This window comes from Chionomys nivalis, chromosome 18 (assembly GCF_950005125.1).
Source record: "Chionomys nivalis chromosome 18, mChiNiv1.1, whole genome shotgun sequence".
Lineage (NCBI taxonomy): Eukaryota > Metazoa > Chordata > Mammalia > Rodentia > Cricetidae > Chionomys > Chionomys nivalis.
This window is the reverse complement of record NC_080103.1, coordinates 11,806,938-11,828,524: the sequence shown is the minus strand read 5'-3', so window position 1 is coordinate 11,828,524 and position 21,587 is coordinate 11,806,938. Positions and strand designations below refer to the sequence as shown.

General features: G+C 48.4%; 1 protein-coding gene across 2 annotated transcripts; it reads right to left on the bottom strand.

Moving 5' to 3' along the window:
* Positions 1-1,819: 1,819 nt before the first annotated feature.
* On the bottom strand, positions 1,820-20,771 carry Acp6 (acid phosphatase 6, lysophosphatidic). 2 transcript variants are annotated; one of them, XM_057793412.1, is made up of 11 exons: positions 20,259-20,771; positions 13,747-13,875; positions 13,504-13,634; positions 13,110-13,186; positions 9,485-9,572; positions 8,975-9,107; positions 6,722-6,822; positions 4,570-4,665; positions 3,278-3,443; positions 2,635-2,790; positions 1,820-2,518 (listed from the first exon to the last, which is right to left on the bottom strand). In XM_057793412.1, the coding sequence occupies exons 1-10, from the start codon at positions 20,454-20,456 to the stop codon at positions 2,653-2,655; spliced, it is 1,257 nt and encodes a 418-aa protein (XP_057649395.1). In that variant the 5' UTR covers positions 20,457-20,771; the 3' UTR covers positions 1,820-2,518; positions 2,635-2,652. The 2 variants fall into 2 exon arrangements, with proteins under 2 accessions (XP_057649395.1, XP_057649394.1); XM_057793411.1 differs by having other exon boundaries at positions 1,820-2,790.
* Positions 20,772-21,587: the final 816 nt, after the last annotated feature.

The following is a 21,587-nucleotide window of genomic DNA, read 5'->3' as shown; positions in this document are numbered from 1 at the left end:
CCACTGCTCCATTTTGAATTGATTTTTGTACAAGGTGATAGATAAGGATCTAGTGTTGGAGGAGGGCCTGCTTGTTCATCCTTGCCCCCTGGCTAGCTTAGCCCCGAAATAACCACAAAGAAACTGTATTAAATCACTGCTTGACCCATTAGCTCTAGTTTCTTATTGGCTAACTCTCACATCTTAATTTAATCCATTTCTATTAATCTGTATATCACCAGGAGATCATGGCCTACCAGCAAAGTTCCAGCAAGTCTGACTCTGGTGGTGGCTTCATGGCGTTACTCTTAATTGCTTCCTCCCAAAATTCAGTCCTCCCCCCCCCCCCCCCCCCCGCCTACCTAAATTCCACCCTATCAGCAGGCCAAGGGAGTTTATTCATTAACCAAGAAAAGCAACACACACAGAAAAGGACCTCCCACACCAGATCTAGTTTCATCCTTTTACCTGTGAATATCCAGTGTTTCCCACACTATTTTTTGAAGTTTGTCATTCCTGTGGTGTTTTCGTCATTTTTGTCAATAAACGGGTGCCTGCAGCCACCCAGGCTTGTCTGGGTCTTCTATTCCACCCCACTGTTTTATGGAGGTGTTGTGCCAGTACCATGCTGGTTTTGACACCATGACTCTGTAGCATACCTTGAGATATCATGGGACCTTTAGCACTGCTTTTTGTTTAGTATTGCTTTGGCTACTTGGAATCTTTTGTGCTTCTCCATCAGTTTTAGGGCTCTTTTCTGTTTCTGTTAAGACTGCCACTGGAATTCTGTGGGGTTTGCAGTGAAGTGCTTTTGGTAGTATGTCCATTTTCACAATAATACTATTGATTTGTGGACATGAAAAACCCTTCACCTACTGTCTTGGTTTCTTCAGCATTTTAAGGTTTTCACTGTAGAGATCTGCTCTATTTTGCTTTCTGTTGCTGTGATAAACCAAGATGAAAGTGACTTGGGAAGGAAAAGGCATATTTCATCTTATACTTCTAGATCACAATCTATCACCGAGGGACGTAAAGGTTGGGACACAAGCAGAAACCAGGGAGGATGCTTCTTACTGGCTTGCTCCTTGTGGCTATTGCCCCCCACCAGGTTTCTTATACAACCAGGACCCTCTGTCTTGGGGTGGCACTACCCACAGTAGTCTGGGCCTTCCCAAACCAACTGGCAACGAGACAATTCCCTGTCTTGTTACAGACCTGTCTCATCTAGCCTCAACTGAGACTCCTCTTCCCCAGGTACTTAGTTCTATAAAGGGTACAGTAAAATGTAATCAGGACAAGGTTTTCATTTATTTTTCTCTTAAAGTAATTTTTATTTTTGAGGCTATGGTGATCGAGACTATCTTTCTGATTTCCTGTTACTGTTCTATAAAAAGGCCACTGCTGTCTGTATGTTGACTTTGTATCCTACTTTGCTCAGTGTTTTCTGGTGAGTCACTGGGTTTGCTGTGCAGGACCACGTTGTCTGCAGATAATAATCTGGCTTCTTCCTTTCTATTTGTGTGCCGCCTTTAAAAAAAATTCTGTACCTTATGGCTCTAGCTTAGGCTTCAAGCACCACAATGAGTAAATACAGCGGACACTTTCGTCTTATTTCTGACTTTTCAGAGTCTCTTCATTTACTGTATGTTAGCTATAGATCTGTCATATGCAGTCTTTATTATGCTGAGGTATGTTTCTTCTAGTCCCAGTTTCTTCGAGGTCTTAATCATGAAGGAATGTCAGACTTCGCCTGAAGGCTTTTCAGTATCTGAGATGATTGCGTGATTTCTGCCCTTAGGTCTATTTACGTTTTGTATTATATTTATTGATGAATGTTGAATTTGACTCTATTATTCCCATGCTTATTTAAACTAAGACAGAATTCCCCGAGAAGAATCTTGGCTTGTCTGTGTAGCCCCTACCAGGGGGAGCAGGTCTGTTTCTATGTTCAGAACATGCACACACATTAATACATTGTCGCAACTTAAGAGACACTGCACTAGGGCTGGAGAGGTGGCCCAGAGGTTAAGAGCACTGGCTGCTCTTCCAGAGGTCCTGAGTTCAATTCCTACAACCACATGGTGGCTCACAACCATCTAGAATGAGATCTGGTGCCCTCTTCTGGTGGGCAGGTGTACGTACAGACAGAACACTGAATACATAATAAATCTTAAAACAAAAGAACACTGCACTGTAAGCCATTGATTTACTGTTATTTGTCTCCCACTGAACTGCAACAACTTAAAGGCAGAAGCAGCCACCTTTCTGATAGCCACAATTAGAGCCTGAGTAAAGCTGACAGAAGAAAAGAGCTTCAAGTCCCAAAGCTCACAGTTCCCCAGGTTCACACCAACGCTCTTAGAAATCATGTCATGCGGGCGGAGATGGCTCAGCAGTTCAGAGCACTGGTTATTCTTCCAGAAGATCAGGGTTTGGTTCCAACGCCCACATGGCAGTTCACAACCATCTCCAACTCTAGTTCCAGGAGATCCAACACCTTTCTGGCTTCCATGGGGCACCAGGCACAGGTGGCTTCAGACTTACATACAGGCAAAACATTCATACACATAGAGTAAGAAATTGTGTCACAAAGTAGAAAAATCCCTTTTGATCAATGTGATACTCTTTTCTATGAAGACACTTTATTTAAGTCACCTCGTCTGTGTAAACACGTCACTCTCTGAGTTCCACTGTTCGTGCTTGGGAGCAGAGTGTGTGGTATTTTTCTGGGCTTACAGCATAAGCTGACATGGCGTTCAAGAACTTGTCCAGTGGGCAGAGCTTGTCGGGGCAGCCTCTTGGCACTTGCTCCTGTGGAAGGAACAGAACTCAGCAGGTCCTGGAAAGCCTAGCTGAGCTCTGGCCCTGAGCTGGAAGAGCTGACAGTCCCATCCCCGGACAGTACTCAGCTTCTCCAGGTCATCAACAGTGATGGGTTAGCCAGGACACCAAGATACTGGCCATGAAGACACTCAGTGGCTTCCTAAAATAGGCCTCACAGACAGGATGTACCTGGCATCACAGTGTGCCCCTGGCAGACACTCAGGAAGGCTGGAGAGTCGCCCTGTTCCTGGAAGGAGTCTGTTACAGGGCTGGGATGTGGTCGCGCTATATCCTGTGACCACAGGTCAACTACTGCCCTGGGCTCTCTGGGATTCCACGGCTGAGGCTACCACTTGGGACACCACCGGGCTGAGACACAAGACACTAATCCAGGCCTGGCGGGGGGGGGGGGGACGACACACGGAGGGACAGGGTTGGGTTTAGCCACCATCCAGCCTCACCTCAGAGATCTTACCTCCCCATGGTAATAGAGCTGCACAAACCACTCCTTAGATTTCTGGTGCTGGTAGAGTTCCATGGTCAGGTCAACAGCAAATGGAGGCCATTTGCGGTCAAAAATCCCCAAGGCCATTAGGATAGGCATGAGGGTGACATCATGTGTGGCATACAGGTACATCTTTCTGCAAGAAGGAAACAGTTAAACGGTTCTCCACAATTGCTTGCTTCGAGATCAGGAGGCCAGGACGTTGCTTGTCTCTGGCAACAACTAGCAGTCAGCTGAGCTGGTTTAAAATCCCTCTGAAGCAGATGCTCTCTTGTCTCCTGGAGAAGGACACCTCCTCCTCCCCACCCACTCATCTCCCACCCTGGGAGTTTCAAAGGAGAAATAACACTTGGGGCTCGGGTCCTACCTCTTTTCTTCCTCTGGGCCCAGCCACCCATGACTGACGCTCTTCTACCCTTGACTACATGCGTGTAGTGGGGTTTGGAGACTGTAATTACTTTCAAAAGAATACTAAGCTGCCTGGTCTTCAACACATTTCCCGAGGAGTTTCAGTCAGTCATACAATAAATAAGCCATCCTTTAGGGTGTCTACTCGATGCTAGCTAGCATTTCTCTCTCTTCAGGATGACCAAGGATATTACTGGCTCTCAACCTAGGAGCCTGGCACCAGATCCTTCATCAGGTACAAGGTGGAGAGTGGCAAGGCAGCAGCAGCATGCTAGATGCAGTGCCACTGCAGGTGTGTGGTGGACAGAGAGGGACGCAGCGCTGTTAGAAACCCTGCTCACCCCTGAACTCAGCTGCCTGCACCTCTCACAGGCGCGGCAGGCGCTCAGCCCTGTTATCTCCACCGCACCCATATCTTCACACCCTGGCAGTAAGTACTTCAGCATTAAGGAGCATCTAGTGACAATGCAGGCTCTGCCTTGGCAGGACAGAGAAGGGCCCGAGACTCCATCTCCAGGTTATGACACCATTGGCAGACCACAATCTGCTGAGCAAGTGCCCAGGACACATGACATTCCAAATTGGGGATCCCAGGCTCTGGGAAACTGGGGACGGAAGCCCACGAGCTGCTTCCAATGTCTTCAAATGTACAGTGATCCTACCTTCCGTACACCGAATAAGGTGTACTAAGTCATCACTGTTTTGGACTATGTTGTGACCTGCTTGGGGACCCTGGTGATCATTCTCCTGCAGCCGCTGACAGCTTGGCTCTTGACCCATACTCCCGGAGTCCCTCCCTGCAGCCAGAGGCCCCTGCAGCTCTGCATGGCATAAGCATTCACTGTGCTGGGTACCTGGTCTTGCTGGGTGGGGTCTTAGGGTCCACAGCTCTGAGCAAGTTCCCCTCCAGCATGTGTAGGAATGGGCCCACTGCCATCTGGATGCTTTCCCTGCAAGATATGAATAACATTCGGGCATCCAGCAGGCACTCAGCACCCAGGAGAGGCATCAGCTCTGCCTGAGGACCTCAACAGCACAGTCGGATGACGCACGGAAAAAGACAAGTAAGGCTGGGACCACAGCAAGGGCAGGGAAGAGGAGTTTCACATCAACTTAGAGACTTCCAACGATAACAACGTCGGGTGTCCTCTGACTTCCACAAGTGTGCACAGCATACCCGTGCATGTGCACACACACAATAGATCAAGGTGGAAAAAAGGGAGTATGCTTTGAGGAATGAAAGAGCAAAGTTGGGAAGGGCGGAGATAACAAGACTCAGAAACCCCGAAAGGCCCCTGGAAAAGCACCTGCTGACTGTCCCTGCATGCACTCTACCCTCTGAAGCTGAAGCATAGTGAAGTAGGGACTCTTCTAACTCTGTGAGCTTGGAGCTACGCCCTGCCACTTTCATTCTGGGTCATCCGTGACCATCAGTGACTGCAACGCAACGCATATCCTCTCTCAGTACCTAGCAGAGCAAAGCAAGGCTGACAAGGGACAAAAGATTTACTTGTGAGTGCGCCTCGCACTTCTTATTGGAGTGGGGGTGTCCAAAAACTCAACCAAAACCTACCGCTCGTAGGAGCCCCGGTACTCAAGTGCACGGAAGAGAAGGATGCCGACATGAATGATGTAGATCTAGTTTAGAAATTACAGCTACCTCTGTAATTGAAGGAATGCGGCATGCACCCGCCAGGTACACAGGCCAGACCCAGACTGCATTGCAACGGCGGACCGCTTGTTCTCAAAACATCAGTTTTATGCAACTGATCGAAATGGAGAGAATGACGGGTCAGAAGAAAGCATGCCGTGCTGTGGCCAAATGACGAGCCGCCCGCCTGTTCTCATAAAGTTTTACTAGAACACAGCCATGCCCTTTTGTGTGCATATTACCCATAGCTGCTTCATGATGCATAAAGATGGAGCTGCGATAAACCAGGCAGGCCCATGGAGCCTGGGGTATGCGCCACGTATGTTTACGTGTGGACTGGCAGAAGGGAGGGCAGTGAGTGGCTGTTTAGGTCTGGCGGGGCCACTTCACGAACAAAACCTGGAAGCTGTTGAGTCCCAGGGAATGGCAGCTGAGTAGCCTGGCGAGAACTTTGGGAAGCCCAAGGCTGCTGCACAGATGGGCATGCTGACTCCAAGCCAAAGCGACCAGGGGCTCTTTTCTCACACAGCAGACACTGCAAATTCTTGAACAGTTAACTGTTCCCCTCCCCCAGCACAGCCCCAGATTATCCGTTCCCTTTACGTTAAAGTCACCTATTCTTAGTGCAAACTGAATGCTCTTAATCAGAAGAAAAAGGAAAAAAGAAAAAAAGCAGTGGGCATTCCAGAACAGAATCTCAACAAGACACAGCAGCAAACGGGTCAGAGGATCTGGGACCAAGTCCTAGCTGTGCCACCTGCCAAAGGAGCCCAGGAAAAGTAACCAGCCCTCTCAGTCTAGCTCTTCCTTCCTCTCAAGCTAGGGACCAAACACAGCTTTGTGGATTCTGCCTAGTTCCTTCACCTGCGAAAGCAGCAAGACTAAGCAGCACCTCGCACCCGGAGAGAAGAGGGAACATCTGTTAACTGAGCTGTGGTCAACAGACTGTAGCGCATGATCCCACCTTCCACTCGCTCCACTCCATCTTCTGAAATGTGAAGCAAAGGGAAGAGTACAAGACTCAGACAGGGAGGTCCAGATCAGTAGCCCCGACTCAGAAATTAGAGCAGAGGCCTGGGGTAGGCTAGCTCAGAAGTGAGAGCAGAGGCCTGGGGTAGGCTAGCCCAGAAGTGAGAGCAGAGGCCTGGGGTAGGCTAGCCCAGAAGTGAGAGCAGAGGCCTGGGGTAGGCTAGCCCAGAAGTGGAGGTCCAGGTCACTAGCCCCGGCTCAGAAGTGAGAGCAAAGGCCCCGTTCCACATTGATGCCAGCTGGCAGGTGTGAAGGGGCCTGATGACCCTCCCTCCCCCCACTGACCAGGTATGACTTAAGGAGAGCCCTCACCTGTGGCCTCTCACCTGTCTTCCTGCTGCAGCACGTACAAGGCTGTGTCCACAGCTCTCTGCTCGATCATCTGGGCAAACCTCCTCAGCGCTGGGCAGCTGCAGAGGTTGTGCACCTGTAAGGGTCACCAGCGGTGTCACAGGAAAATACTCCTTGCCTACAAACGGTGCCAGTTATGCCCCCAAGACCCTTACACCTTTGTATTAATTAAGATCTATAAGGCATAGATTTTTAAAAAAGATTTATTTTTATTTTATGTGCATTGGTGTTTTGCCTACATGTATGTCTGTGTGAAGATGCAGATACCCTGGAACTGGAGTTACAGACAGCTGTGGGCTGTCACTGGGAATTGAACCTGGGTCCTCTGGAAAAGCAGCCAGTGCTCTTAACCACTGAGCCATCTCTCCAGCCCCATATAGGCACAGGATTGTAAAGAAAGCTTCACACCTCATGATGGCTCCCATGCACTCCAAGTTTAAAAACTAACAATTTTTAACTTTTAAAAAAGAATAAACTATAAGTCAAGGAATTAAAACATTTCATTTGGTTGTTATTTCCCTAAAATGATTTTAGAAACTGTATGCCATATAAATGCTTTTTATGAACCTTTGCCATATAACCTTAAACTCACTATACATAAACCAGAGGCACAGGGATGCCTGGGAGGCATCATTATTGTTGTAAGACAAGGAAAAAGACCCTGCATTACCTTTGGGCATCCAGTCTTTCAATCCACAGAAGGGTTCCCACTGTGTGGCTCTATTATATGTAATATAAATTTCAATGATTTTTAATAATATGTACATATTACACAAAATGTTATATGCATTCATAAAATGTAATACATACAATATTTTTAGTCCATAAAAAGATTCTATGGTTAAATCAATTTGAGGAAAACAGACTAACGGGCTAACCAGATTACTTTACAGACATCTTAAAATTTTACATTGAGGGCTGGAGAGATGGCTCAGAGGTTAAGAGCACTGCCTGTTCTTCCAAAGGTCCTGAGTTCAATTCCCAGCAACCACGTGATGGCTCACAACCATCTGTAATGGGGTCTGGTGCCCTCTTCTGGCCTTCGGGCATACACACAGACAGAATATTGTATACACAATAAATAAATAAATATTTAAAAAAAAATAAAAAAAAAAATAAAAAAAAATTTTACATTGACCGATGTGTGTGTGTGTGTGTGTGTGTGTATGTGTGTGTGTGCCGGGGTGGAGGGATGCACTGCTACACTGAGCACACAAAAGTTTGAGAACAGCTTGTGAGCATCTGAGGTTTTTAGGAACCAAATTCAGGTTGTCTGGCTTGGAGGTGAGCATCTTTACCCACTGAGCCATGTCACCTGCACAAGACTCAAACATAAATATAAAACATATTAATACATATACACACATATATTCTAGGCAGGATTGCACTATGTAGACCAGGCTAGCTTTCCACTTTTGATCCTCCTGCCTCAGCATCTTAAATGATGGGATTATAAAAATATAATATAGAAATGTGGACCACGCCAACTTAGATTTTTAAAATATGCTGATACTCATACAGGCCCTTTCAAAAGTGACACAATAAAGATGGATCCCAAAAGTTTTGGACTCTAAGAAATGCTAAATGTGAAATTGTCAAGTAGAGCCTGGCGGGTGGTACCCACCTGTAACCCCAGCACTCAGAGAGGAAGAGCTGGAGGCAATTCCTAGATACTGCATAGTTAGACACTGTCTCAAAGGAAGCAAAGCATGGGTTGGGAAGACAGATCACTAAGGTGGTTGCCATGCAAGCTTGAGGACCCGAGTTTGACCCCCTGAACTTGCTGTGGTGGCACAAGCTAACAATTCCAGTCCTGGGGGGGTAGAGACAGGTGGATCCCTGGGGTTTCCCGGGCAGCCTAGCATATCTGACTAGATCAGTTAGAGACTATCTCAAAAACCAAGGTGTATGTGCGCTGCAGAAGGACATCTGAGGTTGTCCTCTGGCTCCCACACATAGAAGAATGGTATGTATATTCTTTACTATACTCGCTACTTAGCCCACCGGAAGCCCACTCTCCCAAACACACACAGGTAAGGTAATGTCCTGACCCCGGCTGAGGAGTCATCTGACTCTTCCGGTCCCTGTCTTGGGCCCTTCGATCCCCACATCCACCCCACATGTAGATCCTATTACAGCAGCCTGTAGACAGGAGGGCTCCCAGGAAGCTCTAATCACCTCATTCCCACGGCTCCCAACCCAGGACCCAGGGGAAACAGCTATCCCACCTGCTCGGCAGCCACATTGTCCAGGAGTAGAAAGAAGTCCACTTTGTCACCACTGCTGATGCCCACACCTGCCTTCACCTTTTCCAAATCCTCGGAGATCCCTGGCTGCAAATTGGCAGTCTTCTTCCGGTTTCTGCCAAAACCCACAAGCTCTTTATTACTACTGTACAGAGATTAGTAATTTATAAAATGTACTTTGTTCAGCGTTTACAATCTCATGTAATCCTTACAACAACCTAGTGTGACTAGCAATATTATTCCCATTTTACAGACAAGACAATTAGCGCTCTAAGAAGTTAAATGACTTGTAAACACAAATCAGCAAGAATTAGGGCTAGAAGACTAAATTTTCCAAATCCTCTTCTTTTGTTTCTACCTATTTTACTAAAACCCATGCATAACTCAGATCTGTGTGGGAACCCCATTCTTTCTACTCTGGAATAGTTTCAGTGCACCCCAGAAATGCCTGAGCAATGGCAGACTCTACCAAGAACAAGAAAAGCCTGTTACCCGGTCTTCTCTCTCAGGCCCCAGCAGTTCTGATAGTTGGGGTACAGGACTTCAGAGCTCGCCTCATCGGTGTGGATGACAACCGATCCTGGAAGGAGGAAGGAAACACCAGTGGTAGGGGGCCTCAGCTCCCTCTTCCAGGACCGCTTTTGCCTTCCCCATATCTTTGTCTACAGAGCTGATCTAAGTGGTCACTCTTAGGTGCAGTTCCTGTGCTGATTCTGCCCACAGTTCTCCTCCAGGCTCTGGATAAAGGCGCAGCTTTGTTCTGTTTAGCATACATCCTCCCGCTGGGCCGCAGACCTGGATCAGACCAAAGCTTCCAACTCATTCCCAAGACTGCCTGCCCCAGACACAACCAGGACCAGCATGTGGGCATTCCAATACAGACCGGCTGGCTTGACTTAATCAGAATTGGGTTATTTTCCTGTTTCCCGCAATTCGCTTCTATAGGCCAATAGGGTGACTTATCACAAGGTTATTATCTGCTCAACTCAGAACCCATAGGGAATCAAAGCGGGACTCTTGGATTTTCAAAGCAACAAAATACCCTTCACCACCACCACCACCCACTCGTTCCCACACAGCATAAAAAGAAACATGTTAGCTGAGCGGTGGTGGCGCACGCCTTTAATCCCAGCACTTGGGAGGCAGAAGCAGGCGGATCTCTGTGAGTTCGAGACCAGCCTGATCTACAAGAGCTAGTTCCTTGGGGCTGGATAGATGGCTCAGCGGTTAAGAGCATTGCCTGCTCTGCCAAAGGTCCTGAGTTCAATTCCCAGCAACGACATGGTGGCTCACAGCCATCTGTAATGAGGTCTGGTGCCCTCTTCTGGCCTTCAGGCATATACACAGATAGAATATTGTATACATAATAAATAAATATTTAAAAAATAAAAAATAAAAAAATAAAAAAGAGCTAGTTCCAGGACAGGCTCCAAAACCACAGAGAAACCCTGTCTCGAAAAACAAAAACAAAACAAAAGAAACATGTTAGCGTTCACAGCGTGGGGGCTCAAAGCAAAGCCCAGGTACGTGTTCTAGCATCCTTATTTCTTATAGTCCCTGGGACCCCTCTGCAGGATTCTGGGGGCTTGTAGAAAGGAACAGGTAAGGTTGGGCACAGTGGTACAAAACTGTCACCCTAATACTTAAGGAGTAAAGGCAGAAGGACTAGCTACTCAAGACTAGCCTCCATTATATACTGAGTTTGAGGTCAGTCTGAGCTCCATGAGACTATCACACATGCACACGCACACACACGCACACACGCACACACACACACACACAGGCACTTGCCACCAAACCTGACCCCCCGAGTTCAGTCCTCCAAACCCACATCACGGAAGGAGAAAGGACGTGTACACATTATCGTCTGTCTCCACACATGCACGGAATGCAGAAACACACAGAAATAAATTTAAAAACAAAGATCAGACAAAATTATCAAAGACCCTGCCCTAGATGTCCTAGATGTTGTACATCCTCAAAGACACAGCTGACGTAGGGGACAAACATGGACAGCTGGACTTTAACCCTACCTACACCATCTGCAGATCCGGGCTCCTGGGCAAGCTACTCAGCCTCTCTCTGCATTACTTCTCTTATCTGTAAAAGGAGCTGATGGTGTCTGCCCCACAATATGTGTTGAGTTCTTAGGACAATGCTTTATGAGTCAGGATAATAACTGTGATGGGAACCTCTAGCATAAGCTCAAACCCATGTCCGTCTGCAGTCTGCTCCTGATGGCAAGATATCAGGACATAGCTAATGGGAAGTAAGGCACACCTGAGCAGACAATCTACATTTAACGACTGACAGACAAGTGGGCAGATGGACACTCTCCGGCTTCCTGTACAGCCCGCTACCCTCCAAAAGCCATCCTGCAGTTGCACTGTCCCATGAGTGGCAGCGGCTTCTGCCGTTCTTGATACTGAGAAAGGCACAGATTATCACCAAGGGAAGTCCCACTGGGCTTCCAGTCATTCAGGGAGTCACTATCCCAAGGTAGCGGTTTCCTTCCCTGCTAGAACCTGGGGCATCCTCAGTCTGCAACCTGCCTGTGGAGAAAAAGGGGCCACAGGTGACTCAGAAGCCTCCTCCTGAGTCACACTGACTGTTTCTGGGAAGGGGACATTTGCCTTTTTGAAGGTGAGCAAGGGAGGAACTTTCGGAAGGCCAGGCCTTGTGGATCATTTCCAAGCCTGAGGGTTCCCACAAAGGAGCAGCCTGCCCTGTTTGCCTGGCTTCCTAGACACACAGTGTGTGAGGCGGCTGGCTTCAGCCAGGGTGAGTAGCAACCCCCAAACCAGTAGACGGGTAAGGTCAACCTCCTCTGGCCCGATGGTCCTACTGTCCTTCAAAGTTTGACGGAAACTTTATTTCCACTAAAGATACTTCTAGAAGCAACAGAACAACAATTTTTGCTACGTAGCAGCGATTAGTACCCTAATACCTGTTAGAGCATACAAGTTAGGAGATGATTATCTGAAATTCAAAGGAGTGCTTGCATGTGGACTTGAAACAATTACAAAAGACAAAAGCTCGCCTCATTCGGTGGCCCAAGGCCCTGTTAGGTAGGATTTGAATCTGCAGCTGTGGTTTGATGCACAGGATCCTATGATTCTGATACTTGTCCCCTAGAGGTGAGGTGTGGGCACATGGGGAGCATTGACAAAGTGGAGCCGGCTGTGGTTAGATGCGTGGAGGCAGGCCTCTGCAGGTACACCCACCTCTGGCTTGGCATGTGTCCTAGCCTGTCACAATGTGCACACTCACCACCTCACACTCGGGCAGCCACAGAGGAGGCTCTGTGGGATGCTCCTGCTGTCCTGCTTCTGCTGGCACACCTTCCTGCCATGGCAGCCTCCCCTCCCTCTGACAGCACAAGCCAGGAGGTCTGGCCACATCCATGTGACAGTAGCTAACATAGGTCTCACATGGGATCCAGAAAGGAAGGAAGAAATGCACCCCTCACAGATGGAAAGTTCTGGAATTGATGACTGCAATCATTCGCTGATTAAATGTGTTAAGACTCAAACTCAACAACCTTCTCAATGAAGAAAGGCTTCATAGAACACGGCAGATACAATCTACATTGGGCTGGGGTTAGCATTAAGATCAGAGCCATGCCGGGCGGTGGTGGCGCACGCCTTTAATCCCAGCACTCGGGAGGCAGAGGCAGGCGGATCTCTGTGAGTTCGAGACCAGCCTGGTCTACAAGAGCTAGTTCCAGGACAGGCTCCAAAACCAGAGAAACCCTGTCTCGAAAAACCAAAAAAGATCAGAGCCATGACAGCAGTCCTTAGTCCCAGTTAGGGGTGGCCCTTTCCCTCTTTCTTAGTAGTGCCTCACTACTGCCCACAAGCCTGGACAGAATGACCTCTGCAGCTTACGTGGAAGCCCGAGGAGTCAGGAGGCAGAGGTGCACCCAGTTCCTGCTCACTGCGGAGGTCAGGTTGGCAGGGGCAACTAAAGGATGGGTGGTGAAGGACCCCTTGCAACATGAACAACCAGAAGTCATGAGCGCAGGGGATCGAGAGAAAAGGCGCAGAGAGGAGAAAGAATGTTTGAGACAAGAAGAGCTCCTCTGGCACAGGGGTGACTTTTCGACCCAAATACGAACCTTTCTGATGTTGGAAAAGCCCAGCCAGCAAACACCGAGTAGACTCCAGATTCCGGAATATGTTGGTGGAGCGGACACTGGGAGGGAAATGAACATGCAGAGGCAGAGATGCTCACATGGGAACGCAGAATGGCTGGGGATGGAGCAGGTGTAAACCTCTCAGAACCACACACAGGACACCATGGGACGGAAACCTTTCCTCCCTACAGCCTGGCTGCTCCCAGGGCCCTGACTGTGACCTTCAGTGATACTCGCCCATGGCAGCCTACGACATAAAGGTAAATGCACGGTAGCAATTTGTCCCCCGAACCACTGTGGATGAGAGCAGGGGTTGGGACAGCTTATGCATGCTCGAGACCACAAGTGCATATCTATCTCCTTATCTAGGACTCACAAGACTTCTTGCGGGTTGAAGACAGGGGAAAGGAAGGGAACATCTTCCATATAGTTCTTCCTCAGCCTCTCTCCCAGGTCAAACATCTGCTGCATGCCCACCTTGGTCAGCTGCCCGGCAAACACGCCGCCCTAAAGTGGGGCACAGAGAAAAGGAAGATTGGTCAGATGAAGGCTAGCTCAACTCAGAGAAAGTCCCCGCGGCTCTGCAGCGGGCTTCACGGAGCAGGGAGGTGTCACTTACCTTCAAGGTGGTCTTGTGATATTCAGAGTCATAAGGAGAATGAGGTTTCGGGCCGCCAGCTAGATTGGTGACGGTGTAATCAAACTGCGTTTGAGGTGGGATCTCTAAAAGCTTGGGGTTCCACTCTACCTGGTGTGACCATTAAAAAAAAAAAGACACAGAGTTAAAAGAAAGTTTTTGAAGCTGTAGCCCTAACACCCATGGCCTTGGGATGACATGACGGCAGTCACCTGACAGTAGGCCTGCAACCTCCCCGGGGAAAGTAAGGGAAGGAGCCTGCACCTCCGACTAAAGGAAGAAAGGACCACGGTTTGTTATCCCTGGTGTCCTTAGCTCAGGTCTTCTCTGAGACATACTGAGACTCAGCGCTGCTGTCCCGCTAAGCCCATTTGACTGAAAGGGAGAAGCAGCCAGGCTGCTCGGCGTGCAGCCGCTCGGCGACCAAGTGAGGGAATGAATGAGTGGGTCGTGAATGAATGAATGAAACATGATCTCAGGGACTGCCATGTTAGTAACCTCTAAGGAATCGAGTGTGGTCTCCATGCCCCACACCCACACTTAGGACTCTGCGGAAAGCCCGGTATTACTACTGCCTATTCCTGGTTCTCTTCTCTGTTTCTGAAACAAGTGGCTGCCATCTACAGACACCTGTCTTTTCTCCTCGTCTTCCTTCAGTCCTCATAACCTGGCTCCTGCCTGAACTGGATGCGTTTTCTTTTTTTCTTTTTTTTTAATTTTTTAAATTATTTATTTATTATGTATACAATATTCTGTCTGTGTGTATGCCTGCAGGCCAGAAGAGGGCACCAGACCCCACTACAGATGGTTGTGAGCCACCATGTGGTTGCTGGGAATTGAACTCAGGACCTTTGGAAGAGGAGACAATGCTCTTAACCTCTGAGCCATCTCTCCAGCCCCTGGATGCGTTTTCAAAGCAACACAGGTCTCTCACCTCAGCTGACCCATGCGACTGTTATCTCTGCGGAGTCAGATGTGATGGTCTTCCGGTCTCCACCTTCCTAACACTGCGACCCTTCAATACGGTTCCTCGTGTTGTGGTGACCCCAACCACAAAATTATTTTCATTGCTATCTTATAACTGTAATTTTGGTACTGTTATGGACTGTAACGTAAATATCTGTGTCTCCCATGGTCTTAGGCGACCCCTGTGAGAGGGGTCGTTCGACCCCCAGGTTGAAAATGGATGCTCTAGCCCATACTCGGGCTCCCCTTCCCAGCCTACTAATTCTCTCAATGTGAACCCAGGTTGAAAATGGATGCTCTAGCCCATACTCGGGCTCCCCTTCCCAGCCTACTAATTCTCTCAATGTGAACCCAATTACACACGATAAAACTCAAACCTCTGACTCCTTCCTGCCCCAGTCCTTGAAGCAAACTCCCATCCACAGCATATAAGCAAGAAGCTGTGGCCAGGGCCCTGTGCTTACACAAGTTTCTCTGGCTCTTTAAAAGCCTTCACCAAGCTGCGCCAGGCAAGTTGCCTTTACTAGTCTGTCCTGTTCCATAGACAGCTTCTGGAGAAGAGAGACTGAGTCATCCACTGGGTTACGAGTCTGGATGCTATTATCAGCTCCCAGAGCCCACGCAAGACACCAAATGTCAGGTAACCTGATCTGGCCTTTCCTGGGTTTTCAGAGAGGAAGCCAGCCATGAATATAAATGACAACCATGGCACAGCAGGGGCAGGTCTGTCTTCTAACATGCCAAACACAGCTGCCACAGCTCAAAGGCCGGCGCAGCCCTTCGGGCTGCAGAGTCAAAGTTGCAAAAGGAATGACATTTGCCAGGGATGCAGAGACGCAAACACCTGGACTTGTAAGAGGTGAACCTCAGAACAGGAGATAAAAGCGAAAATCGCAGCTTTTCCAACAGAAGTGGGAGCAGGTGCCCAGAGCCCCAGCCACCCGGCACGCCAGCAGTAGTGAGACAGGCGCATGGCTCCACAGAGTGGTCCGAATGCTACTGCTGCACGTCACAGAGACCTACAAGTTTGCATCTAAGGCAGCAGCAACAGAGGAAGTGGGCAGATACAAGCTCTGATTGGGGGGCGGGGCTGGGAGGTAAGCAGGGAGAAAAAGGACGAATATGGCTTTGGTTCAGAGCTTGTGTGGCTACTGCAAACACCCTGTCTAAAACCAAGACAGAGCAGGAGGGCAGGAAAGCTGTGACCACATGGGGTCAGGTTAGAGCGAGTGATGCCTGTGTGCTGGTGGGTGGGGGGACACGATGGACACTCTCAGCACATTTCCGTGAGTCAGATCTGGCTGTTTCAGGTTTCTCCTTCGCCAATTCTTTTGGAGCTGAGACTAAGCCTTCATGTTGGTTAAGTCCAGTGTGGGGCACAGAACCTGGGATTCAGGCCCCGAGGTCCACTCAGGCTCACCTCTGGGCACATTCACTCACCAACAGAGGACGCTTGGTGTGTCCCAGCAACACACAGGCCATGTGGAGTCTAAGCACATGATCAGATTTTCATGCACGGATGATAAATCCATACATACACACTACCCACCTCCAATTCCACACACTTATCCTCATCCCTGCTGTTCAGTTTCTGAGAGGTAAAGACGAACTCAAACCAATTGAGCACAGCCGAAGGGAGGCTGCGGCCAGACGGCCTTGAGTCCGAGGCCAACCTGAGCTTCAAGGATTCCTCGGCATCTATGTGGAGGCTTACAACCTCCTGCTATTATTGCCAGAACAGACTACGAGGCAACAATTACAAAACTAAGATTACATTTGCTGCGTTTTCTAATTTCTGCCATCTAATTTTCTAATTTCTTACCATCATTTCAGCTTTCCCACAAGCCCTTACAAAGTGCCATTGTTTAAGAGGAGACAGAGTGCTGACTAAGGGGATTTAATGCTCTCTGGTCTCCTCAGTCACCAGGCACTCTTGCGGTGGACAGATACACACGAAGGCAATCAAACCGACACACAAACTAAAAGGAAAAAAGAACTTAAGAAAATTAGATGATAGCAAAACCTAAAATATAATTTAAAATAACTAATTCAAAGTAAGCAGGGAAGACAACAAGCAAGTGTAGGGACAGAAAGGGGCACAGCAGTATGTGCGTGGCAAAGAGCCGCATGCTGATTGTGGGGGGGGCTGCAGATTCCGGACTAAACTGTCTGCTTTTAGAACACCACAAGACAAGGGAGAAGTACAGCACCCCTAAAGCTAACAGACACATTCCTCCCACGGGGTCTCATAAAGAGGGCAGTGGGATGTGACGGATGTCTTTCCAGCTGTCACGGCAGTGAGTTCTGTGGACCGTTTCTCCTTGCTCCCTCCACCACAGCACACCCAGAAAAGGCAGGATGGACAGGACACAGCCCAGGGAAAAGAAAAAGGCACAGAAAAATACACCAAAACCTTCCAGGTGAAGATTTTAGGAAAAAGCAATGCGTTTTAAACCTTGGTTATGCTCGAGGCATCACAAGGAATTTTTAAGTTGCTGATGTCTGAGCCTCATTCTGGGCCAATAACATCTGGATATTTATGGGGTGGGGTCTCCACTTCTCAGTGCTATTAAGCCCAGATAATTCTAAGCACCAGAGAAGAGAAGCTCTTACAATGCCTGGACACACTGCACCAATTAAATCTAGATCTGCAGGAAGACTCAGGCATGCATGTTGTGTGTGTGTTTTGCCTGCATGTGCATTTGAGCACCACATGTGTTCCTTGTGCCCACAGAGTCCGGAGTGCTGCAGTGTCCCTGGAGCTGGACATACAATTTTGAACAGCAGTTCGGGTGCTGGGAACTAAGCCAGAGTCCTCTACCACAGCAGGAAGTGCTCTTAACTTCCAGAGCCCCCTGGGCGTGAATACTACCCCAGCAGAATTCAATAACCCCCCAGGGTTTAGAACCAGCAACCCAGAGGAATGAATCAACTCGCACATAGTTCATAAACACTTCTCTCTGCTGAGCTTTAGGCAGGAGTTAAGTGACATACCATACTTCCCGGCTCATCCATACAGTCAAAGACAGACAAGAACTTAGCGAGGAACTGGGGTGGGCTGCACTTATGTAATAAAAGTTAAGGGGGTTCCCTTGCCGCTGTCTGGAGGAAGCCAGGGAAAAGCTGAAAGCAGACCCAAGAGCAGGAAGGTCAGAAATATGTTCAGCGGGTTCCATAATTTTATTTCCAAATCTTTTGGCAGGACAGAACAACTGTTCCCCAATCCTTAAGAAAACAAGTCAGCACACCATCTCCTCTTAAACAATGGCTCTTTGTAAGGGCTTGTGGGAAAGCTGGAATGATGGTAAACCAGCAGAAACTAGAAAATGCAGCAAACCTAATCTTAGTTTTGTGATTGTATAATAATAGCAGAATAAAACAAGGCTTAGAAATATCACTAACCATGGATATTGAAAAGACTCGAGAGAAGATATGCAGAATCAAGTCACAGGAGGCTGATGACAGTTACGCACAGCCAGAGAGTTGGTTGCACCCCCGGATTTTAGGCACAGAACCTTATCCAAGAAAACCAGACATGTTTAAAGCTTCTTCTACCTAGGGCTGGAGAGAAAGCTTAGCCGCCAAGAGTGCTTGCTTTGAGGACTGAAGTCTGTTCTCAGCTCCCATACCACGTGGCTCATAACCACTTATAACTCCAGTTCCAGGAGATCTGGCTTCTGGCTTCTCAGGCACCTGCGTGCACACATGCGTGCTCATCCCCCCCCAATCATGTTTAAAAAATTCAAGTATCAGCCTAAGTCTGCAGTGCATGAGTGGAAAGTTAAAGCAACAGTTCTCAAACTGCAAAGCAAGGCCGTGAAATTACATTCCACCTTTTATAACTATATAAAGAAAAGATAATGAGCCGGGAACTGGTGGAGCAAGTCTTTAATCCCAGTACTCGGGAGGCAGAAGCAAGCAGATCTCTGTGAGTTCAAGACCAGCCTGGTCTACAGAGTGAGTTCCAGGACAGCTAAGGTTGTTACACAGAGAAACCCTGTCTCAAAAAACAAAACAAAACAGGAAAGAAAGGAAAGATAATGAAGCCGGGATTCTCAGTATCTCCACCATGAAGGTGTAAGATTCCCATCACATAACCACTGGTATGCACACACACACACACTCCCGTGATTTCTTTCTTTCTTTCTTTCTTTCTTTCTTTCTTTCTTTCTTTCTTTCAGTTCAAAATGAGGCTGGAGTGATGTAATGACTATTTTTCCAGTAATCAACTGAGTGGGATTGTTTCTTCCAGTACCCTCAACATAGAATGATAACATCTTGTCAAAGCATGTCAATGAAGCCATTCTATACTAGAATCCACCAGTGCAGGTTTATCTAGATAGGTACTTGCACGGTCTGTATACACTGGGTCCAGATCTAGACAGACAAACTTTATTCTCTGCTGTCACCGACAGTAATATCTAAAATATCAATATATCTTCCTAACACTGTATAAGAAGAAATAGAGAAGAATAGGGGTACAAAGAGATGGAGCATGTGTGAATAAAATAATAAAAAAAAAACTTTAGAGATCTAATTTTAAAGGCCCTACGTGGAGGAAGTGGGGAATCAAACAAGCAAAACGAAAATCGCAGTACCAGACAGAAAAGTGGTGTAGCCATAAAATTAAGAGCCTGCTAAAATGTCTTTAAGTGAAGTCACCTGGAGGGTTGACTTTTTCACCTGTGACCCTCTTTAAAGACTGAATCTTGGATTGCGTGATATGAAGATAAAATTCATAGCATTTCGGCAAGCGGATATGATCATGAAGAATATATAACAAATACACATTCCACGGGTAAATCCAACACGTGGGGCCTTGGGGACTTCTGGTGCCCTATTCTTTTTCACCTGACAGGCAATCATTTTTAAAACAAAAAGTGAATTACTTGTATTTTAATCATAATTATCTTGATTTATAGCCATAAGACTAGCTAATTCAGATTTCTAAACCTAAAACGTAAAGAACCCCAAGATAAGTTCCTCATCACCAAAAAGACTTCATGAGATCTCGAACGGGCTCCAGCAAGCCATGAGAAAATCTGTACTAAGATCTGGTCCCAAAGGCACCAGCCTGTTCTGCACTGTGATAACACTTAGGGTGACTCCTGGTACAAAGGTCTCTGCAACTAACAACCAGCGACAGAGCCACTTACAAGGTCCGCTGCACCCTTGAACTTAAGTTCACCAAAACACGGAATTGCTAAATGCGACCAACACCACATTCGCCTAATTACACTCTGCCTTTAAAACAAGATGCCCTGGGCGGTGCCTATGCATCTTTTAAAAGTTATATTACACCTTGAAACTGAAAGTTTGGGGGAGCTGCCCTAGCTAGGGAGGCTTACAGACTGGTGGAGTGGCGGGGGGGGGGGGTTGAGGATGGGGGGGAAAAGGGCTCCGGGCCACTGCCAGTTTATTGCTGTTTTCCTCTGGTCTGAACCCAGCCCAAGCCACTCTGCTTCGGGGGTGGGGGGTGGGGGGAATCCTAAGGTGTCTCCCCCACGAGCACCTACATGGTCTCTCACCTGTTCCTCCAGCGGGAGCGGCTTGAGCGGACTCCGTGCCCCGTGTCGAAACACAACCTGCACCATTTTCAGCTCCAGTAGGCTGCGGTCCACTGGACACTGGCCATCAGGCACCCGATGCTCGGCCAGAGCCACCCGCCGCTGGTGGAAACAGTAAGCCAACGAGGCCAGGACGCCCACGGGGGCCCACACGCGCATGCTGGAGGCTCTGGAAGCTGAGGCTTCAGCAAGTACGGGTGCTCAGCAGCCTCCCCCAAGTTCACAGGGACTGGAGGGCAAGCACCATCCAGCCTTCAGAACAAGCGACTCCAGCGGGGAGACCCGGCGACACTCTGGCCCGAGGGGCGGGACCCTGGTGGGGAGAAATGGGAGGGAGCAGAAAGACTGCCTAGTAGTTTAAGCCGAGCCGACGCCGGCCGCTCCTGCTGCAGACTCAGCAAAGACCTGAAACTTGTACTTCAAACCAGGTGGAGTGGAGGCTGCAACAGCAGAAGCCCACATTTTATAACTAACCTCCCGTGCAATTTCTTGCCCTGCCTAGGACCTGCCCCATCTAAGTCAGCGGCACAGGAGCACGGGAAAGTGAGTCCGGAGACTTCGTCCGATGTGGAAACTCAGCCTGTAAGAACTACAACATCCACAATGCTGCGCGGGGCCGAGGGCCCTTAGGGACGGCAGTTCGGCCGGCCGCCCCCTAAACTGGAAGTCTTGCCCCTCCACCCACCCCCCTTCAGCCCCCACTCCACTGGGCCAATCTTCAGGCTAAGGCAGCCTAAGGGCCCCAGGCAATTAATGGGAACTTCTGATATTTTTTTCCCCCTTGCTGGTGTGCCTGGGGTGAGAAGTGAGGAAATGAGGGTGAGAGGAGGCTGGGTTAGGATTTGGGGGGCGGGAGCGTAGTTTGGATGTGGAAGAATTCCCTGAAGTCCTCAAAGCAAGACTGCTAAAGCCAAGATCTAAGACATCTATCTGCTGCGTACTTATTATTTGTGAAGCTACCTTTTCCCATTTTGAGCTGGGGATGTACTTCATCGGTAGAGCACTTTCCGAGCATGCGCAAAGCTTTAGCGCGGGAGCCTGGGAGCGAGGAAGGAAGGTTGCTTTAGGTTAGAGCTACTGTTATGCCCAAATCTGCGGAGTCTCCACAAAAGCCAACAAAGGAGACCGAGTCCCATATGTAAAAGCAAAGAGCCTTTATTTTAATCAAGTTTGCAAACTCGGTCTCTCCGCAAGTCCAACGTATTGGAATATCCGGAGAGCCCCGAGTTCAAAATAAAAATTGGGTTTTTATAGTAGTGAAGGTGGGGGTGAGGGGTCTCTGAGGTTCAG